Here is a 26,591-nt window from a genome sequence, read left to right on the forward strand (position 1 = left end):
GGGTTCGGGAGCGGCCCAGCCCCGCACACCTGCCCGCCCCCGGGCCCGCCCCCGCTGCCATGGCGACGGACAGGGCCTGGCCCCGCCGCGGCTCAACGGTGCCTCCCGCCCGCTAAAGAGGACGGCGGGAGGGGGTGGTTTCTTCGCCCATCTACGGCGCGCCAGGCCCCAGCCCTCTCCCCGCGCCTCCCAGGCGGGTGCCGGTCCCAGTCCCGGTCCCGGTCCCACAGCCGGCGGACCATCACGACAGCCACCGCACGTCGCGATTGATTCCGGCGGAAGAGGACGGCACTACTTCCGGTGCTGGCCGCGGACCCTTCCGCCCTGCGGTGCTGGGGCGTGTCTAGCCGCGGCACCTCCCGCGCTCTATGGTCCCCCCCGTTCCCAGTCTCCTCAGCGGCGGCGACCGGAGCCGGGAGCAGCGCGGCGGCGGGCGCGGGCCTGGGCTTGGGCCTGTCCTGCCCCGGGCCTGCCCTGCCCGCGGCCTTCGCGGCGGCCATGGAGCTGGAGGTGCCCGAGGAGGCAGAAGGCTCGGCCGTGGCGGGTGCCGGTGCCATCACCCCGGAGGCCGGCGTGGGGGGACTGGACGCGGCAGGAGGTAACGCGCTGCGAGCACCAAGCGGCCGGTACCCTCGGCCGGGCTCCCTGGCGTGTCGCCGCCCCCCGAGGCCCGCTGCCGGCCGGGCCCCGGGAGTGTGTGTCCCCGTGTCCCGTCCCCCCGAGGGCCCGGAATGGTTTAGCCCAGTTGCAACCCCCGGGGGGCGTCTGAGTGGTGCTTCCCGGCCGGGCCCCCCGTATTGTGCCTTGTATCCCCTGGGGGGGGCTCGGAGTGGTTCAGTCCAGCCCCCCCACGCCCCCCGGAGTGTGCCATCCTCGGGGCACCGCGTGGTCCCGTCCAACTGCCGGTCCCCATCCGCCCACCCCCAACCCCACCGGGGACCCGGAGTGGTTCCGCCCCCCGGGGCTGCCGCTTGGCCAGGGACTCCCCGGGCACCGGGCGGGGGGCGCCCGGGCTGGGGCTGCCCCCTGGTTCCTGCCCCGCGGCGTCCCGAGCCGGTGCCTGCCGGGGCCGGGAGCTGCGACCCCAGCAGCAACGTGCTGGGCACGGGGCGGCCTGCCCGGCTCCGGGGCTTTCCCGCCAGCCCCCCGCCGCGGGCGGTCCCGGGGGGCTGTGGCGGTATCCTGGCCTCCGCAGGAGCGGGTCACCCCGGCCCCGGAGTACCCACTGGCCCGGCGAGTGGGATCCGCGGCCGTGTGCCCCCCTCTCGGCTGCGGGGCAGGCTGTGGTGGGGCAGGGGGGCTGCCCTGGTCGGGGGGGGGGGGCGGGAGGGACAGGAGGGGGGGTGCCCTGGTCGGGGGGGGGGGGGGGCGGGAGGGACAGGAGAGGGGGTGCCCTGGTCCGGGGCGGGGGGGGGGGCGGGAGGGACAGGAGAGGGGGTGCCCTGGTCCGGGGGGGGGGGGGGCGGGAGGGACAGGAGGGGGGGTGCCCTGGTCCGGGGGGGGGGGGGGGGGGGGGAGGGACAGGAGGGGGGGTGCCCTGGTCCGGGGCGGGGGGGGGGGCGGGAGGGACAGGAGGGGGGGTGCCCTGGTCCGGGGCGGGAGGGACAGGAGAGGGGGTGCCCTGGTCCGGGGCGGGGGGGGGGGGGGCGGGAGGGACAGGAGAGGGGGTGCCCTGGTCCGGGGGGGGGCGGGAGGGACAGGAGGGGGGGGGTGCCCTGGTCCGGGGGGGGGGGGGGGGGGGCAGCGGGAGGGACAGGAGGGGGGTGCCCTGGTCCGGGGGGGGGGGCCAGGAGGGACAGGAGGGGGGGTGCCCTGGTCCTGGGGTGGGGGGCAGGAGGGAGGGTGCCCTGGTCCGGGGGGGGGGCAGGAGGGACAGGAGGGGGGGTGCCCTGGTCCTGGGGGGTGCCCTGCTTCTGGGGGGAGCAGGAAGGTTGGGGGGGTGGGCCTGTCCTGCTCCTGGAGGGGAGCAGGGAGGGTCAGGGGGGAGCTGCCCTGCTCAGGGGGCTGCTGCAGCTCCCAGTGCTCCTACTGTGGTGGCGGCGAGCTGGCAAGGCCGGTTATCGGGGGTAGGGAGCCATCCCCAGCCTGGCAGCACCGCCAGGACCGAGGGATGGGGGGTTCTGGCTTGGCAGGATCAGATATGTGGGGCTGTGCACGTGCACCTGCCTCCGCTGCCTAATCATTTAGAGTTCGTTAACAACCTCAAAATTGCTAGCTTGGGTTTGGCGTGTGATCGTATAGCCCCGCTCGGTCGTTGGGTTGACATGTTCCTTTGTGGGCCTGACGTGAAGCTCCGCAGCACCTGCCTGAGCCTGGAGTTTGTTCAGCGCCTGCTATGAGGTAGACGGGTTTTGGTTGTGTTATGACAGCAACCTCCTTGTCTTCGAGCCTTTAAATGAGGATCAGTAGCTCCTCGCAAAACCAACAAATTACAGGGGAAGCTGTGATTTTCATAGATGTCATCTGCCACAGCGGGTGGGGGGGGAGGGGGCTGGATGTAATGTGTAATTTGTGGTAAGGTGCTGAGATTTAGGAAAGTGGCAAGCTGTCTTCAGCCTCCCTGCTTCCATACCTCGGTGCTGCAAGGAAAATGGAGAGGCTGGCTGTGTGCAGCTTGCCTTCCCGGAGCCTGCTCGCAGCGTTCCCCACCCACTGCTCAGACCTCTTTTTTTTTTTTTTTTTTTATTATCATTTTTTTTATTTTTTTTATTTCAGGAGTGTTCTCCCAGCACGCTGTGGTGCGGCTGGTGGGCTTCCAGCTTGTGAGGCTGAGGGAGCAAAACAGACAACCTCTTGCTGAGGAACAGTTAAAATATTGCTCGTCCTTCTGATTTCTCTGTTGCCTTTCTGTTTGCTGGGGAGGTTAGAGGCTTGTTGCTCAGGACAAGACAAGGTGGCTGTGGAAGCTGTTGCTCAGGAGGGGTTTAAGTAGGGAGTGTGTCTTCCCTTTGCAAGGAAATCTGAGGTTACAAACCCATGGGCTGTCTTAACTTCAGCTGATAGTAAAAAAGATGAAACAGAGCCAGTAATCTCACCGATGCTTTGATTTTTCGAGTCAGGTTGCTTACTCCTCACTTGGGTTGCATCCAGATTGTGTCACTTGGCCTCAGCTGCACTTGCAACTGGAGCTCCCAGGAGGGCTGGAGACAACATGCACGACGGCTAATGAGTGTTTTCTGGGAGAGAACAAAACCTGGGGGGACAGGAGGTGGCCCTCGGTGGGCTGGGCACGAAGGCATGGCTACACCAGCACACAGGGTGGGCTGTGCTGCAGGTTTGGGGTCGAGGCTGCCAGAGCACGTCAGTGTGTTCGGTGGTCCTTGCTACAGCAGGTGGGAGTGCTGGACACCAGAGCGATGTGCCTGGGAGCATGGTGGGGGGGGTGTGCCGAATGCTGCCCTGTTTTATTGACTGTTTTGCAGATGATGGTGACAAAACCCCATTTAGTACACGCAGCACTGATGCCTTCGCTGCTATTTGGGGCAGCGGTGGAGGTGGTGAAATACTCGTGAGCCACCTATATAGGTGCTTTGTGCTACTCACCTTAATGCTGGTGCTGTTGATGAAGGATTACCAACATAGCAGAAAATCTGCTCTCCGGCTCTTTGCCAGAGAGTGAGGACGTCTGTGCGTCGTGCTCTTGCTAAACGAATGTGGCAGGGTTAATCCAGACTGTGAGTCAGGTCAGCAAAGACCTTCCCCAAGCGCTCAGTAAATACCGAGAGGGGAGCCAGTCAGTCTGGTACAGGAGTAAAATGGATGGAGGAGAGGGGCTGAAAGTCAGGGAAACCTTGACAGTAGTTTGACTGAAGGCATGGAGTCTTCTGAAGGGAGCTTTTGGAAGTCTCATAATGTGCTTTGAGGGAGAAAATCTCATTTAGTGCAAGCAGCTGGGCTCATGCATGAACACACAGGCCCAATTCATCTCTTTCCGAGAACCCAGCTTTGAGGTTTTTAAAAGTTTTGTAACCGCTGTGGTTGCAAAGGGGGAGTTTCAAAATCTGATGGGTATAAATGGCAGCTGTGCCCCCTCCCTGAATCTGCACCCTCTTGCCCTGGGAAGGGGCTGCAGTAAGGGGCTGTTTGCTGTTTCTGGTGGCGATAGCAGAGCTGTTGGCAGGAGCAGAGGCGGTGTGCTGGGGCGCTGTGTGCGTGCGAGCACCAGGATCATTCAAGCTGGAGAGCCCCGGCCCTCAAAACAGCTGGGTGAGGAGAGGGCACGTTGCTATCCCTCTACCTGGATGCAGCCTGGAGACAGAGGGTCTGGAAACCTTAAATTATTGAAGAACTGTTGATACAAAACTGATGGCAAAGCTGGTCTCCACCATCTCCTTGCAAAGGTGGAAATTCTCAGTTTGATGGGGTATTCAGGTTGACATCCAATTTATTTCCATTTCTCATCTCTCCCATTTTATGGTTTGCAGTCTGCCTATCATTTATGGGTTTGAGCCTGGGCAGAAACTTCCCATGTGTTCTTCAGGGTTGAATTCCTCGGCTTGAGGGAGCTGAAATGATTTAGTAAGTATTTATCTCTTGTTCAACAGCTGTCTCGCTGTACCCGGAGCTGGAGATGGCAAAGTGGAGATCCTGGCCCCAGCTGCTGGTGCTGAGCGTGCTGGATGCTGGCAGCACCTGTAAGGCCATCTGAAACAAGCACTGGGAGAGTGTTGATTGTGACAGAGGAAGAACGGTATTGCAGCTCTTCCCACTTTGAAGTGACTTTTGAAGGGTTGCTGGAAGCAATTTTTTCAGTGAGCAGATTAGAGATAAGAGAAGAATTCCACCCTGTAGGGCACAAGCAGCTCAATCCATACCAACGTGATGGAGAGGGAAATTGGAGAGAGCTTATCAGCTTGAGGAAAAATCAAATGTAAACATCATCCCCAGCATGATTATGGTTCACAGCTTAGTTGGATGTCACATGTCTCTTTCCCGTGAAACGGTGCTAGCGAAGATGATTACAGAGGGAGTCAGTCAGGCAAAAACAGGCAGAAAAGCACCCCGCGCCTTGAACTTCTAAAGACCCTGCAGTTACTTCACAGTCAATAAGTCACAGCTCAGCTGCAGGGAAGGAGGAGGGCAATGAAAATAGAATTCAGGCTGCTCTGGCAAATTAATTGTCCTTTAAGATATGAATCGGCTGGAAACAAATCGGGAAGCTGGGATTATTTGGCCTGGGAGCTGTGAAGGGCAGTATTGGTGCGGCAGGGAGATCTGGGCACTGCCCCGAAGGATGTTGCGCCCGTCCATATCGGTGTCAGGACAGGCTGGAGAATGAATCCCGGAGAACCCAGGACAAAGAATGATTAATTTGATTTTCGTTAACTAGCATTTGGCATTGACCTGTATATAATAGCCTGTTATATCGCTGCTGGATCTGCGGCTGGCAAAGCTGCTGCTGCCGCATCCCACTTGGGAAGCTTGCTGGGCCTCTCCAGGGGGGCTCCTCAGGGGATGGCCTGAGTGGGTTCAGGATGAGCAGTGCATAACTTGGGAACGATTACTGATTTGCTGACATGCCCATTATGGGCTCTGGCCAGATGCACAATCTTATTAAATATGATTTTCCCATATAAGGTGGTTGCAGCTTGAAAAGCAGCAGCAGGAATTCCGGTGCTTGCTTTTTTCATGAACACATCTTTCAATCACAGCCAGTCAAGCCCAAAAATAGGTCTGCTGAGGCTGGGCAATCCTGTGACAAAGGCTCAGAGAGCCCTTCTCATCGCACACTTACATCTTTGTCACTTTTGATTATTCCCATCCATCTTTTGGGGCTGCCAAGCATCTTCCTGTAGACCGGGATTCATCTGTAGAAGCCTGGCCGGCGCCTTGCTCCTGACATGGATGTGATACCCACGTGCTCTCTGGGACCTTACCAGCATGAGATCAGTTCCCACGTGTGCATATGGGAACTGCAGGTGTTATTTGGGTATAATTAACTTGCAACTCACCAGTCAGAAAATGTTGCACCTTTTGCACGGCGCTGGGGACTGTCAGAAGTGGAGTCGGAGCGGGAAGTGTTAGCTGACTCCCAGCGCAAGGAGGATTTGGCTGTGCTTAGGTGGGAATGCCCTTCAGCAGGCTGCTTTGCACGCTCTGCTCCCACCAGCAGCGCAGGGACGGAGCTGCTGGTCATGTCACTCGTGGGAGATGCTCTCTCTCGCAGCCTGGCTGTACGAAGGCAGGAGCCAAAGCAGGTCCTGCCCTCCCCAGATGGTCTGATCCTGTGGGTGCACCCCCCTGATCTCCCCCAGAGCCTGCGGGGGAGCTGGCAGGAGCAGCAGGTATTATCGGAGCAGGCTGCCAGTTTTGAGGCATGCTCTATAGATTCTGGAAAGTTTAAAGCGGAGGCCTTGGCACCTCCTTTTCTCGAAGATGCATGTGTGGGGTGCAGGGTGACAGTGTCTGTTTTAACTCAAAAATAGCAGCAGAACAGTAGAAGAAGGCCTAGGGTGGAGGTTTTTTGTTTCCCCGTTAAGTCTTTAGAGGTCTCTAACCAAAATTTCTTGATAGCCCCCTTTAAATTTAATTTGTTTAATATCCCAGTTGACAGTGTCGCTTTCCTTCAGCTATCTCCCAAGCTGTTGCCTTCTAGGCCTACAAAGCTGGGTCGCCTTGTGAATGTGCCCAAGAACAGAACTGCACGTTGGACTGGATGTCTGTGATCACATTTGTGGGGCCGGGCAGCGGGTGTTTTTAAAGCATGACACAGGTGCAAAGCTCTAGCTGTTTGGTGTGGGTTCCCAATAAGCAGCTGCTATTGGGGCAATATCTCTGTGTGGGATTTTGCCGTTTCTAAATCCATCTGCGGCTGGTGCAGAAACTCAAAGGAGCAAAATATTGTCGTTTTCTATAAGTCTTTGGCAAAGCAGAATTCCTGGCACAAGCACCCTCTCTGTGTTTGCTGCCTACTGATGGTGCACCGATCTGTGTTCGACCAACAAGCAAGTGCAGCCACTTGTGTTTTCCTCCAACTGGGAGGATGCTGTAATGAAAACAGGTGCTGTGCTGAGCCCCTGCACAGGGCTGCCCTCCCGTTCCGCTGCGTGAATGCGCTCGTGGCAATGAGACAACAGGAGCGTAGCAGAAAGGTAAATCAAGGCACTGCGAGGGGCTGGAAACAAAAGGCCGTTGGATGCTGAAATGAAAGAACAAAAGCGCAGGAAAGAAGAGGGTCACGTACAAAAGCTGAACCGATGGCCTGTGTGAAGTGAGTTTGGTCTTGATCCTGATCAGTCCTGACCTTCTCAGCAGAGCAGCCCAGCGTTGCTCACCTCCCCGCCTGGGGAGCTGCGTGCAGAAAGGAAAAGCGTCTGCTGGCTTTCCCAGGCTCTTCACCTCCTCTCCAGATAACTAGCAGGCTGAGTTCCTGCAAGGGGAGCCCGGCCTCTCCAGGCGGCTCTACGAGAGCCAACGATAATAAGGTAACAGGGTTTTTTTCTTCTTTAGCTAGGTCTTAGAAATTCTCCGTTCCTAAGCAGCCTGGCACTTGTTTGTTTGAGTTCTTCAGTGTGCCAGTAGCTGAGTTAACCTCAGGACTTTCTGGGAAACGTTTTCTGTAATTAAAAAGCTAAAAGTGATCAGAGCAGCTTTTCTGTCACTTCATCTCTTCTCACCCACATATTTAAGCAGAAAATGCTGTCAACTTCTAATTAAGCGTCGTCTTCTTCCATCATGTGTTCTTGTGGCTTCCCCAGCGTACGTGTGGGTTTTTGCACTGGCTTGCGGTGAATAACCCAGGCTGAGTCAGAGTACGTGCTGCAGTGGCGAGGAAATCTGGAAGCTTCACTGTGTTCACAGCCTGTCCAATGCTGCTGGTCACTGCTAACCGTGACTTGTTGCGTCATCCCACAGCTCTAGGGGGAAGCTGTGAGCTTTCCACCATATGAGTTAGCCCCTTTGCTTCTCTCCCAGCTTTCTTTGGATACAGCCAAACCACTGCTTTTCCCTAGTTCTGTTTAAAAAAAACCAAAGGCCTACAACTAGCGAGTCAGTGTGTAATGTAAAGGGTTCTCTTAAATACTTTAACACAGAAACAGGCTGGAATAATTGATACGTGAAGAATAGCAGCATTATTTTGTAGCGTGGCGACTGTGTACGCTGTACAGTTGCATCTCTGGCAAATGACTGTCAGAAGAGCTGTCCCCCTGGATAATTGCACGGCTTTGCAGCCATCAGATCTGGGGTTGCAGAAAACAAACCTCACAATGCCCAATCACTGCCTGTATGGTTTGCATTCTGCGCGAGGAGTTTGAAACATTTTGCAGACTCATCGAGGGGGCACAGTCCTCATCTTCTCTGTAATTAGCAGAATCTGCATGTTCTCTTTGCAGAAATTGCTGTTGGAGAGGGAGGGAAAGATTTCCCGGGAGAAAGGAGAAGTTGGAAACCGGCTGTTTGCTTCTCTGGCATCTACACCGTGGCAGAGCTGCCTGTTGTGTGAGTAGCAGCTGGAAAGGAAGGGCCCATGTTCCGATAGCCCACCTGGAGCTGCTGCTGCCGCACAAGGCGCTCCTTGATGTGACAAAGGAAACTGGGTCACAGCCCGGGGTTTGTCACAAGACCAACCTGGGCAGGTCCACCGCTGCTTCTGAAAGGGCCTGGAGATTATCTGGGCATGGGAACACCACATGGAACAAGCTCATGCCTTTGTTCTGTGTGAAATAGCTCAGTCTCCTGAACTCAGAGGAATTAGTGGATTGTAAAACAAGGGCAGCTTTGCCTTGTTTGCAGTCATTAAAATGTGGTGGCATGCTGTTGGGACAGCACTGTTAGTGACGTGGGCTGGTGCAGAGCTTGGTACCGGTCAAACTCCAAGTAGCTCAAATGCAGCTTTTTGCTTTACTGCGTAACATTAAATCTGTCCCAGCCATGCAGGGCAATGATGCTTAATTCGGCTTCTGCCTTGTTCTCTGGATGCCACTGTTAAGGTTTTACTGCTTCTGCGTTCCAGATTTGCAGTGGTCCCGTCGGTGCCTGTGGTTGCTGTTGCCGAGTGATGCTCTTGCATGGGGCTTGATGGCTGCTGCAAAATTAGTTCTGCAAAATTAGATCTTTGAGGGTCCATGTGGCCACAGTAGTTGATAACTCTTACACTTAAATTTGGCGATGCTCTCTCTGAAGCTCTGTCAAACTACTGACTCTTCATCTTCTCTGCGTTCCTCTACCATGGTAGACACCTCCTCATTTTTTCTCCAAGAGATCTGGGAGTGCTTCGACCTTAACCAGCACTGAGCTCCCAGAGGAAAGGCAGCTCACCAGCAGAGGAAGGGGAGTGCTGGGCTGGGAGCCAACCAGGTCCCAACTCTTTCACTGAATTTAGTAATTCAGACTAATTCCCCAGCTGTTTCATGTTTTTTCCGTAGGAGGCAAAGAGATCTGCTGCTTTTTGAGACGGGGTAGCTGAGTTCACGCAGTCATTTGGCAGGGATGGTGTTGGAAGCCTGTCCTTAATGTGACTCAAGCTCTGGGCGCATTGGGATGCTGCCCTTCAAAATGGGTGTCTTGAATGTGTCGGGCCATGCTGGTGACAGTGTTATGATTCTGTAAGAGGATAATTAGTCAGGATTATTTTGCCCTTTCATTTGGTGCCTGGCAAGATGTTATTTAAATTGGTGGTTATACTTTCCTTCCCCTTGGAGTTTGCCATTCTCAGTTGCTTAGTTAAAAGTAAGTTGAAGTCCAGATCTCCAGTGGCTGAGACCTGATGGAGGGCTAACACTAAAAACACATGTAATCTCCATTAAAATATCCATTTGCATCTCTTCTGAGTTCAAGTTTGATGCACAAACTTACTTTCTGCCTCCCCGGTTAAGGCTGGATGCGCTCCACCTGTGTGTGTGCCACCTGAGCAGAGGGTGTCTTGCTCAACCTCATGTGGGGCAGGAAGGATGGGGAGGAGTGAGGTAGGTAGAATAAAAGCGATGCTACCTTATGTTTAAAGCAGGAGTAATGTAGGTCATCTTAATCTGCTCTCCCTCCTCCCCTTCTGCAGGACGGGAGAGTCCCAGCCACATGTGCTGCAGGGTGACAGTGAGCTGGGACAGTCTTTTGTTTTGCTTTCTACACTTTGCTTTCTACCTTCGGAGCATTTTGTCATCTTGGCAGGCTTTTCTACTAGCTTACTACCTACAACCCCCCCACCCCCCTCCAAAAAAAATCTCTCCAGCAGTAGAGCAGAATAGTCTTGTTTCCGTGCATGAAACGAACGTCTTCAGGCTGTTCCCAATTATTTTTTTAGGGTGGAATTCCTGATTTGTGGGTGGAACTGATTTTGTTTAAAGGGCAGGTTAACAGCATCCTTCTGAGCTCTTGGATATTTATTTACTTGGGGTTTCTCCAGTTGAAATTGAGCACCAGTGCAGTTACAGTTACTGTGTGAATGCCTGTGTAAACACCTTTCTCGTGCTAGTCCTTTCAGCCCTGCAGTGATTAGGGTTTGGTTCAAGAAGGGCTGCATATGGATTTTCATCTTTGATTCAGGGCTGTATGAGCCCTGGTAATTAAGGCCTCTTGGCACCAATTTAAGCAACTTGAGCGTTGGGAACAATTTTGGTTGGCGCATCAATACAGCTCACAAAGGGTTTGGAGCACTCGAGAAATATTTTTACGTAATTGGCAAGTTTTGAGAGATGTTTGTGAAATCTTTCCGAAGCTTAAGATGCATCTTCAAAGTAGTGCAGGGCTCGTGGCAGGCTGTGGTCCTTTCAAACGGCTGATCTTACCAATGTGCATGTCGGTGATGGAAACGCTGGCAGCAGCGTGTACCGCTGGTTTGCTGTGTCGATGCCGTCAGTAAGATCTTCGGAGGTTACAGCAGCTCTGAGGTGAGATACGGCTGGTTTTCTGCTTTTGGAGCCTGCTGAAGTGGGTCAGCTTCTGGCCACCCAGGAGCTGGCAGCCTAGCTTCAGCTAAGTCTTGTCTCAGATGTCCATTGATTTTACTTCAAGGTCCTGAAGATCTGAGGGGATTGAAGAAAAACCTTCAGGCTTGGCGTAAGGCCTAGAAACACAAGTTTCCATTTTACGAAGTAAAATGAAGGCGAGATGCGCTGGAGTCTCCCCCTGCCATCGGCTGGATGGCCTGGTTTCTTCCTGCCTGGCTCTTTTTCTGGAGTTGGGAACTGAAGTTAAAGCTGATGGCGTTTACCATGCTAGATGTGCGGAGAGGGAAGGCTAACGCATGGCGGAAGTGATGGTATTTTGCTGATTGCTCTAAAAAGGCAGGGAGAATTTGCCTCTGTCTTAATGTTTGCTTGTGTTTGGTGCTTTCTGTGACCTGGCAGTAGGGCAAGCAAAATATTACCGGAGTCTCTAGTGTGGGCAGGATGCTGCGACTGATGACAGAGATGCTGCGGTAGCTTTCTTCCTATCGTCTCTCTGCACATCTGACTGTTCGAAGTTTGTGGATTTTTAAAGACAAAATTGTCCATTACTGCATTTTTCTCAGAGGGAGGCAGCTGGCTAAAATCATCATCTGGCTGAGTGCTCCTTCCCTGAATGTGTGCCTGATGGCACTTCGTGCAGTCAGGCACTCTGCTTAGATGCTGATGTGCAACTTGGTTCTCTCTGATTTCTTGATTTCACAGTTTCTGTCCGTGCAGCCGGTTCCGCAGCATGCGCATCCCCACGCCGAGAGGAAGGGGTAATGTGCTCACAAGTGCTACACGCTGCCGAGAGGGCAGATGTAATACCTGAAACCACTTGTCTTCTCTTTAAATGTCACTTTTAAATGGGTGTCATCTTTAAAATGGCAGTTTTCTTTTCTGTATGTATTCAGTGCTGCTCTTGCCATCTGTCTGGATGCGTGTTGACGGGGGCAGCGTACAAAACAGCATAGAATTTGCTGGCAGATATGCAAACTATAGAGATGTAAAATAGGCCCTAACTTCAAAGCTGGAACAAAGACAGCAGAAAATTATACAGTCTTGAAGCTGCACTTGTCAACATTAAATGACATGCTCTTCAGTTACAGGGCAAACACTTGCCTAGGTGGAATCCAGAAATAAGGCAAAGTTTTTCAGTTTGGCCTAACAGGTGGTGATTATTTGTAGATTTAAATAATTTAGCACATGTTATGGGGTAATTTTTGTGTTGGTAAGGACTGTTTGTTCAGCGATCAGAACTGAAATCTGGAAGGCTAACAATTGCCTTTGCTAAATTTACTACTATTTTTTTTTTCCCTGTAATGCCAGCTTATGTTACAAGATAATTAAGTTTTTCTAGGGGGTGCATGTTGTGCTGCATTTTGTGGCTTTTGATATGCATACTGTTGTTTGGTTTTGGGTTTGTTTTTTTTAATTCCAGGATGCTTCCTCTCAAACCGGCATCTCTTCAGGTTTAAATTAATGTTGATGGAAGAGAAATGATGACATAGTCTTTCTCTACCTTAGCCTCAGAGGGCTGGATGTTTGTTTTCATTTTGATATTAAGTAGGAGTCACTGGTGGATTGTCCCAGATAGTCAATCTTTTGAGATAGAGGCTTCTAAACTCGTAATGCCAGAAAATACTTATTAAAGGAGATGAGAAACTGAAGGAGTGAACGTCCTGAAACTGCTAATTGCTTCTGTGCGGACTGGCCCCGTGCGTTTCCACTGTATAATTGCAGTCTTTACTGTAGCTCCCTTGCAGAGCCTTGAGGTCCTGATAAACATGAGTCTGTCTTTAAAATGAAGCAAAAAGACTGTACTTTGTCAGACAAGACAGTTACTTTCCGGTTAAAGACAGCAATTGTCTTATCTGTTGCACTTTGGTATAATAAACCAGGTTGTCCCTCATATGCCAGATGCAGAGCTGGCCAATATAGGCTGGTATTAAACTGAAGACCCTCCCGAGATGAAATTCTTCATCTTCAAATGGTGGTGGACTGCTTGTAAGGGCCGTCAGCCTCGAAGGACGCGGTAATGGGGGAGGAACTTCATTTAATACATGCAAGGTCTGGTTTTGTATCGGTAGGATGGCAATGCTTGAGCTTCCACAAGGTATTGAGATGTAAGGTTTAGAATTGATCTCAGAGAGATGCTATGGCTTCCTTAATTCCCAGATTTTAAAACACAAAGATTGGTTTTATTGTGAATCTTTTCTGTAAACTGAAAACTAGGAGCCCAGGACATGCTGGTGACTTCCAGCTTAAGAGCAAACTGCAGCGCAGAGAAACAAGATGGATTTTTACAGTATCTGAAGAAATGACATTTAAATGCAGGTTTTCCTGTGAGGTGGGGTGAAAAACAATCTGTAAGGGTGAGGTGGGGTGAAAAACGACTTAATCCAAGGCCTGTGGGAGGGAGGTGTAAGATGTGCCTGAATGGCAGCTGCTCATCTGAAGGGAAAAGGAATATGTTACAGGCAGAAGTGGCAAGTGCTGCTTGTTACTTAATGTTTTATATTAGAGCTCCTGCTTTTGGTTGCTCTGACTTGCCAAGATAATGGTCTCCAAAAGTCCTTTGCCTTACTTTAAGTTCTGGCCAAACCAATGAGCCCATTTTGGCGAAGAGGAAGCCAGGAGGTATTGCACCATCCAAAACTTCAGAGCTTGGCCAGGTCGATCTTAAATGGCATCTCAGTACGTGCAGGATGGTTCTTCTTCATCAGACCTGCCTTTTTTTCTTTCCATGGAAAGCCATCAGTACCTGACTACCCTGAGCCTTCCATTTTGCTGTGTTTTGTGAAAATAACTCACCCGTTAAGATCTTCCTGGCCTCACTGGTGGGGCTGGAGGAACCCCACCGCTTGGTGGGTACAGGCCTATAGGCTCAAGCCATCTGGCCTGGAGGATTACTGGGTTGGGAGCCAGGGAATGTAGAGTTCAAGCCATGGGACTTCCCATGTCAGCCCTGTGTGTCTTGTATTCCCCACTGAGAGCTGTCCCATAGCTGTTGGCCAGTGTTACCGCACGCTTCTGTCTCCCTTCCTCCCACCCCACAACGCGTGCCAGCGTCCTAAAACACAGCACCGGCAGCTACCAGCCGAGCTGGGAGGGAAAACCTGACTGAGAGGCTGGGTTGTCCTCCTGGGGATGCTTTTTGGAGTGAATGTCTGATGTTCACATCCCTGGCTGTGGCTTCTTTTTCTCTCCAAAGGCAGGAGCACGTTGATGCTGTCCCCCACCTCCTCTGCAAGTCAGTGGCAGTGTAAGTTGGGCTGGTCCAGCCTTGTAGTGTTACGGTTCAGGGGAACTACATTGTTTCTGGTTTTATTAAAGTCTTGGCAAACAGGAATAAAGGTCCTGTGAGATTCTTCTCTGTTCTATCCAGAAATGCTGGACGGAAATTCATTCAGTGTTGCTGTCTTGAATTACTTTGTATTGTACCTGTTCTTCAGAAGCCATCCCTGGTTTTTCCTTGTGTCGGGCAGATGCTGAATAAAGCCCTGAGAAGGGCTCAGGAGTTAAGTTGCTCGTGGTTCAGGGCTCCGTTTTAGGACCTGCGAGACCAGAAGTCACTCCCAGTTACATAGTTACACCAGTGCATGTGTACGAGCCATGTGGCCAGCCAGACCGGGCTCTTCCCGAGGTTGTCCCTGGTCCTCGCAGCCCGATGTTCTTCAGCTGCAGCTTTCTGTGTTCCTTGTGTGCCTTTCCTCCTCCACCCTCTCACCGGAGCAGGGCTGCTCCGCAACCCACAGCCCAGGAGCAGGGGGCTCGGGAGCGAGGTGGCCCAGCTGGCTGTGGCTCAGCTCCATGGGAACTTGTTTTCTTTCACCTCGTACAGCCTGCTGTCAAACACATCCTAGAAGCCACAAAGTCGCTTCAGAAGGACCTTGACCACTCCGATATCCCACACAAGTGATGTAAATGCAGGATACAAAGGGTAAGTGCGATGCTTGCCCGGTGAGTGACTCAGCAGTGACTGTGGGCTCCATTCTGAATCCCGAACAGTGGTGCTGCTTGCAGAGGGGCTCACGGCTGAACTAGGTATGGAACGTGTGCGGCAGCCACTCGGAAAACTGCTAGAAACCTGGTGTCCTCAGCACCCAGTGTGCCTTCGGGAGTCTGGGGATAACCAGTCCCTTGGTTCTGCCTGCGCAGCACTCTGGGACCCTTAAATGCTGCTTGGAATTTTGCTCTTTGTTCTTTTGCATCTTTAGTTTGTACACATACCTGTACGGAGCCTGGAGCAGAGCTTGTTCCTAAATTATTCCTAAATAAATGGACATAGCTGCAGTTGGCTAAACAGAAGTAATAAATGCCTGGCTCAGCCGCCAGTGAAAATCCTCCAGGCTGGGCTGGAGAAGCTGCTTTACTGACCTCGCTTTTGAGAAAGCTGCAGATCTGTGCCAGAAAGAGCCTGGCCTTCAGGTTGTGGTTACCTGTGTTGGAGGAGGCTGGCCATGATCATCACTGTAATGCAACTGAAACATCCTTGTAGCCCAGCACAGGCACTGGGCTACCTCTATGTGTCTCACCTGTTTGTATTTCCTACTAATTTAAAAGTGGGTTTAAAAATTTCATTATTTTTTAGGTAACTTATTTTCAGCTGATAGCTGAGTCACTAGCTGTTGTGCTACAGCCAGGATCCCAGGGAGAGAAGAGTCTACTTGCTGAAAGTTTAGAGTTACGATTTTTGGCAGCACACTTCATCTTTTGAGCTTGTTCTTCTGTGGCTTGTTTTGTTCCATCTGTTCAGGTGCCTTTGTTAGAGCAGAGCAGGAGCACCCGACCGAAACGCTGTAGTCACAGAGAGCAGAAGTGGCCTTAATAAGGCTGATGGGAAAAGAACATGGTGGTGAGCAATAATTGAAATTTATTCTTAACCTACAGCACCCCATGCCTTGTGGCAGTAGCTTTTGCCCTAGAGGCTCTTCTTCAGTCTCACTGGTCTGTCTGGAGCTGCTGCAGATTTTTGCTGACAGAGCCCTGATGGAGGAGAGGAGGACTGGAGGCTTGTCCCCCTCCCGGGTACCAGCCCCACTGGTCTGGGGGGGAGAGGAGGGAGAGGATCCACCTAGAGGATCTGCAGTAGCTGGAGCGGATTAAGCGGAGCTTGCTCCTAAAGAGCTGGACAGCCCTCACTGTTGCCTTGTAGGTTTAGATGGATTGTGTGGAATCTGTGATGCCTGTGCAGGCAGCGTGGGTGGCAGGGTGCTCTGGTGATGGCAGGGGACAGACTGATGGCAAGCAGCAAAACACCAGCCAGACCTGGCCTTCTGCCCATGTGTGAGTCGGGGAAGTTAGTTCTGACTGAGGCCAAGAAATCTCTGATAGCCTGGTGCCTAACGAGTACAGGTGAGATGTGCATGCAGGCTGTAGAGCTTGAATTTCCAGTTGTTAACAGCAGCAAAAGCTTCAGTTTATTTAGAAGTAGATCTGTTGAACAAAGATGTATCACTGTCCGCTTTTCCTATCGTGTCTTTTTAACCACGTGTTTCCAGTCAGCCCTGGAGGGTGTGCTCTTTGAGGGCTCTATCACAAACCCACGCTCTCAAAACAGGTCCAGAAATTCAACCTGATGCTTTTGCTTCAACGGCTGTTGTTGAAACAGAAGATACAGATGTGCCCCGCCTCCTCTCCCACCCAGACTGTCCTCAGTATTGTGGTACAAATAAATCTCTACGTATGTTTGCGTGTTGCAGTGTTGTCAGCAGCACCCATGGCAACCTGGAAGTGTTTTGTGAAGGCAAGTTTACTCAACCTGATGCGAGCAGCCTGGCAAAGGGACTTTATATCTAGTGACGCATGTTATACGCGACCCCATTCTGAAATCCCCTTTCAAGTCTTCAGTTGTTTGAGCACCCTTGGAAAATCTCTGTCAAGCGACATTAGCAAGAGCGGAATTAAGTCTTAGCGGATTTAGCCGAGCAGCTTTGGCTACGGAGTAAATCAGGAAATACCCCCCTCATTAAAAATCCAGGTGCATCTTCAGGATGACTTGTGAAGGGGTGGCCTGCAGACAAAACAACTGTTTTCCCTTTGGAGATTGCTGTTGGTTGGGGTGCTGAGCTCCCACAGTTTTAAAGTTGTGCTTACTGCGGTAACTGCTGTATGTCCTGGTCTTGTGGCAGGTGGGTATTGTGAAACTTCAAGGTAGATTTCTTTACCTGTTGTGACTGGAGCAACTGGACTTCAACATGTCTTTTAGAAGGTCAGCAAATGGAAAATATCAGGGAGGTGGATATCTTTTTTGAGTTGCATTCTTCTATTTTAATGTAGTTTAGCCTGAGAATAATTCTTGACAGCGAGTGAGTGAGGAAAGTAAGCTCTTGTCAAGTAACAGCTGTAGGAAGACAGTTTTAAATGGTGGGAACTATAAACAGACCCATCCCTCCTGGATCGGAGGTGCTGACTGGAACTCTCTGTGAGAAAGGGCTGAGAGAGAAAGTAGGGGGAATAGTTTGTCGTTTGTCTCACAGAGTGCTGGACTGCAAGCTGTGTATCTGCTGTGCTGCTCCGATCAGCAGCTTGAAGGATTTCTTTGATTTGCCAGTGCTCTACCGAGATGGCTTGAGATCCTTTGGAGAGGCACGCAGACGAGCAACGTTGTAAAGGGAACCAAGCTGATGTGTAAAGGCATCCTCCTGTTCTCTCGTTAAAGGGGTTTTGCCCTCTCAGTAACAAGAAGCTGATTATCAACTTAGGAGGTTTTGAAATGGGCTGCAGTGAAGTTACCCTTGTTCCAAGCACCAGTTCCTTGTCCTGTGCCTGGTCTGGTAGCAGCCTTGCAGAGACGGCGAGTAGCAAAGGGAGCCCACGAAGGTCAGATGGTGAAGAGCCTCCAGCAGCGCTAATCCCTACCTGACCAGGAGGTGCTGAGGTCTGACATTAAGCCTCGTGCAGCTAAAGCACTGAGCCGTGCCACACTGCAAACCTGGTGTATTTGGGGCAGGATAACTGCTCTGGCAAGCAGCGTATAACCTCGGATTAGTCAGCTTGTGCTTTTCCCTCTGTTAGTGGCACTTGGAGAATAGCATAATGGTGGATGCAGCTGAGCATCCTTTCCCTGCGTTGAAGTGCTGAATGCTGCTTCTAGGCAGGAGCCTGCAGGCAGGGAGATAGCGATGCTCAGGAAACAAAGGAGGGAAGTGAATTCTGGACCAAGCCTTCGCTTCTCTGACATGGGGTTGGGAAATGGCTCTCTGGGACCTTGTGGCAGCTGAAAACTCCATCTGAACACACACAAAGAGTCCCAAGGGCGGCCTGAGGTCATTCACTACATTCAGGTCCCCGATGTTTTTGCAGAAAAAGGCAACAGGAGGTTCTCTGTCTCCCCGCTGTTGAACTACAGCTCTCCCAGCAGCCAGGAGATGCTCCAGGGGGTGGTGTCCGTGGGTTGGGACCTGCTAGGGGATGCAAAGCTTATCCTACCCCTGAGCAAAGGGAAGGGGGCAAGTGGACGTTGCCCTTGCTCTTCTGGATGATCGTGAATAATGTGACTTCAAAGCCCTTCAACCTTTTATGGCCTTGCTCTAAATTGGTGGTGTGGTTTTAATGCGGTGCCGCTGTGCCTGGATGTCGTCACAGGCGCAGAGAGCTGGCTCTGTCCTGGAGAGGTTACGCTTCCTGCCGCGATGTTTGCTGCCTCTAATTAATCCTAATCAACCTTTGCTGTGAATTCTTGTAGACAGATTTGGACTCGAAGGTTGTAATAAAGAGAGAAGCCGGAGGCTAGGAAGAGGCTGGCGTCCCCAACGCCGCTGCCGGGGTGCCTGACCTTGCCAGTGTCTCGGCTGCCCTGGACGTGCCGGGGAGCGTGTGTTGTTCCACTCCGCAATCCTCCTGTGACCGGCAGCGTGGAAGGGAGCAGGAACACTGTGTTCAGATAAGACTGCACCTTCCCCATCTAGCAGATGTTCGCCTGAACATCCCACTGGATTGCATAATTACAGAGTTGAACGTGGAGCTGAGCGGGCTGCAGCCCTTTCCGCTGCTGGGTGTCAGCTATTGTGTGCTCCTCTTGATGAGATTTTTGGTTTGCTTTTTTGTTGGCTCTGTCGCATGGTTCAGGCTAGGCACTCCAAAACTGTCCTTTTTTTATTTTATTTTTTTCTACGTGCAGCTGATCCAAGACAAGAAAACAAATCAGTTCTTTTTAAATTTCATTTCCCTGGTCTTGTCCTGCTCATTCCTCACTGTAATTGGGCTTCGGTGCTGTAAGCGCTTTTCGGGTTTTCTGGTGAGTTGTCAAGGAAACGTTTTAGCATGGTATGTCCTGGCTCAGCAGCGTGGCTCCCCGAGGAGGGATGCACCGGGGATGAAATCCGCACCTGCAGCTGAGGGAGGAATTTGTTAACTCCCTGCCTGCATCTTCAGCTTCTGCCCTGCCTCCTGAGCTGGGATAAACAGATTTATTTCTGAGGCAGAAAGATTTTCTTGAGGGGGGCACCCCCACCCCCCAATAACTGCAAATAAAATAGGCTGGTAGGTGCCTTTACTGCAGAATCATCCTGTTCTGGCGGTCCCTGGCCGCGGTGGTGTTCCGTAAGCTGGATGCTTTGAGCGGTCCTGGCTGGGATGTATAATGCAGGGCTTAAATCGTCTGATCCCTGGCAGGGTGCTGGCAAGGGAGCAGCTGCTGGGGCTTGGGGTTTGGAAGCCTGGAGGGAGTGGCTGGGGCAGGACTGGCTGTGGGGCTCACTGCGGGTTCGGGGCACGCTGGGGGGCTTCCTGCCGCCCACCCACCTTGTTTGATGGAAGAGCTGGTGTAGATGGAAACTGCCCGGGTTGGAAAGGAGGGAGTGAGCTGTGTCACTGCTGAGGAGGTATCAGAGCAGTGCCCTGAGGCCCCGTCCTACCTCGCTGGTACATTAAGCTCTCCTTTAATTTGTACAAGCCATGCCGTTCCTTTCCCTAACGACTTTATGCTCAAGTAAACAAGACCAAAGCCATGGGGAAGAGAGTGCAGCAGATGAAGTTGGTGCAGATCATGGTTGGCAAATGTCATCTTCCCTCCACAAAGTGGAGGTGGTTCCTGCATGCTTGAAACGGCAAAAGGAGGCACGGAGCTGGTGTGGGCGGCGAGCAGGAGCAGAGGACAGGGATCAGAGCAGGGCAGCCAAGGTGGAATTAAATGGGATTACTTATCTCTGGCCGCTCCTGGTAGTCCGGTCTGAATAGTGCCTGGCGCAGCCAGCATTTCTGTGTCTGCAAATAACTGATGGACTTTGGATGGTGACTGAACTGTCCTGAGGAATGTGGAGCTACCTGTGCTGCAGGAGCCTTGGAGCAGGGTCTCTCTTCCCCCTTGCCATGCTTATCCGTAGGGATGGAGCGAGGCGGGCTAACCGGTGTGGGGAGAGTTCAGGCTGCCTTCAGCCAGCGCAATTTTGGCATAGATGATCCCTGAAATCATTCAGTGGGTCAGCAAGTATTCTAGGGGAAAATGGATAAATTTTGGTATCAAAGCTACTGGTAGCACGTAGATTCTATGTAACAAGGAGAATTTAGCTCAAATTGCTTTATTTTCATATTGTTTCTACAAGGTCTCCGCTGGCAGCAGCAGCTGTCCGTGCCCAGGGTCGGCTACAGCTCTTTCTGTCGAGAGATGCTGCATTTAAGGGGGAGGGGGGGAAGCCCAAAGTTTTTATTTAGTATTCTGGCTTACTTGATGTTTCTCTTATAGGAAGAAAATGTTTTTAATGCTCAGAAGTAGGTCACCCTGGGTGCCTGGGAGGAGCAGGTTGTAAATAGCTGCCTTCTCCAGGAGGTTGCTGAGAGTCTGGCTTCTGCTCCATGTCATGTCCCTTCCTCTCTGACTGCCCTGGGCTGCCCCATCCTGCGAGCCGGGAGCTGAAGCCACACGTTTTGAGTGCAAGAAGAAATTCAGAGGCTGCTTTCTGCCTTTTCCTTTTGCTAGGGGCTGATGCTCGTGCCCCCTCCTCGGGAAGCCCCGGCTGGCTGCCTGTGCTAGCTCAGATGCTGCTTCTCAGCTGAGATGTGTTTTCTGGCATCTCTTGAATTGCCTCCCTCCCCTTTAATTTTACCTTTTTTTTTATCAGCAGTCCCTTATGGGAAGTAACAGCTGTCTCTTCTGATGGATATGTTTAATTTCCAGCCTTTCCCTCTGTATTTCAACTGCAACACATCTGCTACACGTGTTACAGCCTTCAACTTTCACAGCTCGTGCCTTAGCTCTCTGTTTCTTAATGCTTTTGCACATAATGCATTGACCAGACGGGGCCACATTTAGACCAGTCTGATTGAACAATAAATCATAGCATCCTGGTTGCAGTCTTCACCTCCTCTTATTGTCTAAATGGGTTGCTCAGGTGCGTTGTGTTATCATCTTCTCAATCAAATAAGTGTAAAATTAGATCCAGACCTCCATCAGCGCATGTATGACTTGTCAGAATTTTACAGCTTTCTCGCAGATTAGGCTGGGTTAGTATTAAACGTCAATTTTGCAAAGGCTACTGCCAGTTCATTAGTTTAAAAATAAAGAACAAATAAATTAAAAAAACCCAACAACAAATGTAAACAGCTGGTCTGGTGGTCTTGGAGGACTGTACTTTGGAAACCAGTTATGTTTGACTGCAGTTGCTACTCCTCCAACGGAGCGAGTGACAAACAGTCTCTACTGTGTTGCATTTTTGGAGGGGTCGTGTTGGTACAGCATTCAGCTGAAAAGCTTACGTGGTGTCTATATTCTAATGTATTTTTAGTTGCAGTCACATTGTATATCTCCTCGTAAACACTTTTATTAAAAGCTTTGCTTTATTAAGATGCAGCACCATCTCGGACTGGAAAAAGGGGTCCAGATAAATCTACCAGTTATTCAAATTTGCTTTGACTTCTCTAGAGCACTGTAAACCATCAAATACTTATAAATATACATTTGTATACATCTGTCTTATAAAGAAGGCTTCTTTATTAGATCTTAAACAAGACTTTTGCTGGATGTTTGTAAACCTTGTTAAGAAATTCCTTTTCAGTGGATAGAAGCCTCTTTCAGCTCTAGCCAGGTTTAGAAGGGGTTTGCTAGTTTAGCTGGTTTTGAGAGAGCCCAGTGACTTCCCCCTCACCCCCTGATTAATTTCTAAAGTGTATTCTCTGCAGGTAAATGAAACTTGAAACCTCTGGTTTTAACTTGAACTCATTCTAAATTGTGGACTGCAAGGGTGATATTTTCGGGTTTTCATGAGTTTGCTTTCAAGGCCAAAGATTTGATGGTATTTTTTAATTTATTTTTTTAACAACTGAACTTGACATCACTTGCGTTTCCCTGACAACAGTGTCTAGAGAGGCTGTGGGCTGGGAGAAGCCAAGGGGGCTGGTCTCATCCCAGCCCTGCACCGTTCCCTGAGTTCAGATGCCCCGATGAGGCCAGCTGATGAACCTGGTAACGATGAGTGTTCCCATCACGAGTGGGAGCCCTCCTGGCAGCCTGTGGTGTCCTTTGCTTATTGGGAGCGAGTGACCAAGCATCTGTAAATGGGGGGTGAAGGGCCTAGAAAGGGCTGAACACCCATTTGTTGACCCAGTATATCGTGTAAGAAAACCAGGTTGTGGCATCTTGTGTAGGTTTATGCTCCTCTGGTGTGGTAGAGCTAAAACTCGAGAGTCCTTTCTATGTCGGGTAGTAAATGTGCAGAGGGTTTCCAGGAGGAAATTAATCCTCATCCTGTGGGGTGGCAGGGATGGACAAGTGCTGTGGCTGTGAATAGAGAGGCATATGGAAAAAAAAAAAAAAAATTAGACACTAAATCAGAGATGGGAACTGCTGAGTGCTACAACCGAAGCGTTCATTTCTGAGGCTCTAGAGGAGCTCGAGTGTTGGCACAGGGTCGACTCAAAGCCGTGCACAGATGAGAAGACAAACTGAAGGCAGCAGGCTGAGCATGTATGAGAAATGCAAAACCCAGGCACGAGCTGGAGGCAGGGCAGAAAGCTGGGGTTTCACCCCGGGGTTCCCCTACCCGAGCTGCTCATCACGTTTCTGAATACACCCTTGCTAAGATGCACCAAATCGGATAAGAATCATTTCAATTAGCTTGTTAGGTGTTGAAACTTGCCATGGTAGAGCTCCTGTTCCCTGCAAACCTGAGTGCTGTCTCTCATGGCTGCATAGCCCCTGAAGCTGGAGTTAAATCAGTTTTCACAAGGCCATCTGTCAGCTTGTTTGAGACAAGCACAGCAGAGTGCTGTGCACTGAGTAGCCAGTGGAAAATTATTAGGGGTTTTTTTTTTTTCTTCATTTTCTGCCTGGACAAGTTGATTTTATAAAGCTGATTTTTGAGGTGGGGGTGGGGATGCATGGGGAGGGAGGTTTTGTGTTGGGGATGCTCTTGTCTACCTGAAGCATCGTTTCTCCTGGAGATCCACAGTTCTTCGCCTCTGGTACCTTCCCTTTGTGCGGGTAGTTGGTGTTGATTCCACATTTGGTACGTGTACAGCAGCAGACACTTAAAAGCTGGGAATGAAAGCGGCTTGTGGTAATTATCACAAAATTAAAGATAATCTCCTGCTCTGGAATTGTGACAAAGTGCAGAAAAGAGATTAGTGCGGTCGGAGAGCCGGCACGGCCGTGGCAGGGAGAGTGCGGTCTCCCTGGCCCAGCGCCCTCTTGCCCACGTTGTGTTCCCAGCGATTTCCAGCTTGGAGCAGAGTTTGTCCCTTGGGGTTCTTCTGTGGCCTTGAGTTGCCACTCCAGCTCATGCCCTGAAAGTTTGTTAGCCAAATTCTCACTTAGTGCCATACCTCCTGCTCCCCTGGCCATTGTGTGGCATTTTGATGAACGGTCATAAAATTGTGTTGTCTTAAGTCAAAGAACTGATTTATTTTATTTTTTTTTTGTCCCCCTGGAAAAAACACCCTGATGCAGGGTCAGAGCTAGCGGTGTGGCCTGCTGAGCTGCCTGTGGGCGCAGTCCCGAGGAGCTGGAGGGGCTTACAGGGTTTGACATCACCCATCCTGTGCGGTGAGCACCCATGTGGGCAGCAGCCCCTTGGCCGAGAGATGCCCAACCCAGGTGGGCGATGGAGGGGAGCTGCTTTGCACCCCTGAGGGGTCCCTGCCCCACTCACCACCTATCCTTCTGTCTGGGGTGGGATCGTGCGATGCAGCTTGCGTGGAGGGAGCAGGATTGCAGACCCCTTGCTGCAGTCCTGTATTCCTGTTCCTGATGCAAAACCTGGGCACTAGAGGGGACAGTTTAAACCAAAACCAGTCAATCTTCCCCTGCTCCTCTGGCTTTGCTGTGGGCCAAGCTGCTGGGCTGGGCAGATCCATCGCAGACACTCAATACCCCATGGCCAGGACCCGTTTTGCACCAGACGGTCCCCAGCTTGCAGAGAACAGGATGGTGAGAGAACCTCAGCACTTCTGACGGAGAGCAGTTTAGTCTCCCCTGTGACCACCAAGGGGGTTTTGTTGTTTTGGTTTTTTTTCTCCTTCCCAGCATCTGAAATGTTTCCTGAAATATAACTGAATCTCACGCTCCCAGCATTATTGTCATCTGGAGAGCATCGTGCTCCTGTTACGCTCAGCTTCTTGCTCACGCTCCTTTCGAAACAAGCCCTAAAGCAGCACTGCTTGTATTTGAGGAGATTGAGCAGTTACCCCAGCTAACCCATCATAGTTCCTCCTTGGCCAAATCGGGGGGTGGGGGTGGGGGGAATGATGCTGCAGCATGTCAGGCTGGACAATCTGGGGCTTTTCCTGCTCTCCAGCTGGGGGGGCTGGACATCTCCTGCTCCCCCTGGAGAGCGACCACCCCCCAGCTTGTGTAGTTATCCCTCTGGAGTGGGGGCAGTTGTGTGCCAGCAGGTAGCTGGATTATCTACGTGTTGTCCTCGACTGGGGACAAGTGGGGGGCTTGAGCCTTTCTCCTTCGCAGCCAAAACTCCAGGTCAGTCCACGGTCCCCTGTGAAATTAAGTCCTTTCTAAAAGATTGTGGGATGCTTAATGATCTGTGGTTGCAGCAACACTTCAGATAGGAGCAGGGAGCAGCAGACTCGTACCTGGAAACAGACGGCCTGAAATCTGTCGCTTGGGTTTGTGTCCTTTGCAAATGGGTTTCGCTCCTGATACCTGGGCTGGGTGTGCAGGGGGGCCAGGGAGCTGCCTCGGCAGGGGACGTGGTGCTGCCGGGATGGGGTGCTGAGCTCTTCTTAAGCATCTCTTGGTCCTTGTTCGTCGTGGCTCTCTGGAGTCAGCCGGGCTGGAGGTTGTGGTCCCACGTGTGGGTCGGTGAACACCTCGTGGGACTGGCAGCAGAGGAGCCTCTCATCCCTGTTGCCTAAAAATACGGAGCTACTTGCAGACTGGGGCTTGCACTAGGAAATGAGAAGATGGCCTCGTGTTGGAGGAAGGTTTGGACTCACGTTTCCAACGCTGATTATCTATCTAAAAGCTTTAGGCAAAATCCTCATTTCGCACCGTTTGCTGTAATGGTGACTTCTCCCAAAGGCAGTGGTTGAGATAAATGATGCGTTCATTTTTGCAATATATTTGGACATCAGGTTCTATAAATAGATTCAATTATCAATATAGTTTGTCAAGTGTCTCTCTGGGCCTCTGGATGTGGCTGGCTCTTCGGTGTAGCATGGACCTATTACTTACGGTGCAGCAGGGATTTACAAGAACTCTCTGCTGAAGCCTCTAGGAAACATTGCCAGGAAGAACTGTGCATCTCTGTGCTTCTGAATATGAAATTTTGGGTGACCCCTAAAACTTCAGACTCCTGCACTAGTGAAACTGAAAACTGAGCAAAAAATCAGCTGCTTTGAAGGCTTTACAGCTCGCTTGAAGAGCAAAGCATTAGACTGTGTTCTTGGTGCTTTTTTTTTTCTGTGTCTCTTCTTTTACTGATGCTCTTCCTTTCTCTCCTCAGGTCTGGCACCGAAGAAGGCAGCCATCACCGAGGTGAGATGTGTAAAGCTGGCCTTGAAAATCCCGTGTTGAGAAATAAAAATGCAGAGCTCTAGAAAACACTTCTGCCTGACCTTTTTTGAGCAAAGCCAGATTTCTAAATACTTTTAAGATTACTGAAAATGTGATATTTGTTATCTAGGACAAAGAAAATGAGTGGGGTAGGTCTCTGGAGTCCCTGTATTGGCATCACCACAGCCGCCGCGGGGATGTGAAGGGGTTATGCCCACCACACGGCCAATTTTAGGTCTGTAAGTGGCCGAGGGCTCCTCTTCCACCCCAGAAGCTGAAGGTGATAAACGGAGGGTCTGTATCTTGGGCATCTCCAGGGCTCTGTGTTGGGTCTCACCCACTCCTGGGAGCGAGTCAAGGCTGTAATTTGTGAAGCCGTAAAATAGGGGAACATCTCAAGGGGCTGATCTTCTCACGCATAATCCAGGTCGCAGGTTGCTGAATCACTGTTACCTTCTGGAGCAAAACTCTTCACAGTTGGCAGCAGGGAATCTAGTAGGAGGATCCGTGCTTGAAAGCTGTTCCCTGAAACCCACACTCTTGGTTTAGGGCATCGTGTTCAAATGATTTTTGTTTGATCTAATTTTATGTCACACGCCTTTACATTACTCACCTGGGATGATGAGCGTTTGTATGCATGAATAGCTAAATCTTCCTGCCAGGAATGTGAGACTTGATTATTATTTTTTTTGCCTGTCCAGAAATACACGTAGTAGGAAGTTCAACTTCTGTGGAAGTTGATTGCTTTGTTCAGGGCACATATAGCCCCGCTTTTTCTT

General features: G+C 51.3%; 1 protein-coding gene across 15 annotated transcripts in view; it reads left to right on the forward strand.

Annotated features, from left to right (window-relative positions):
* Positions 1-383: 383 nt before the first annotated feature.
* The window catches only part of PIP5K1C (phosphatidylinositol-4-phosphate 5-kinase type 1 gamma), a 49,215-nt gene continuing 23,007 nt past the window's right edge, over positions 384-26,591 (forward strand). For all 15 annotated transcript variants that reach the window (XR_005103781.1, XM_037384429.1, XM_037384421.1 and 12 more), the window contains exons 1-2: positions 384-598; positions 25,763-25,794. Coding sequence is in view for 14 of the 15 variants with exons in the window: in XM_037384429.1 (XP_037240326.1) it covers positions 499-598; positions 25,763-25,794 (132 nt within the window). In the remaining variant the exon portion in view is untranslated. The remainder of the gene's footprint in view (positions 599-25,762; positions 25,795-26,591) is intronic.

Source organism: Falco rusticolus, chromosome 4 (assembly GCF_015220075.1).
Source record: "Falco rusticolus isolate bFalRus1 chromosome 4, bFalRus1.pri, whole genome shotgun sequence".
NCBI lineage: Eukaryota > Metazoa > Chordata > Aves > Falconiformes > Falconidae > Falco > Falco rusticolus.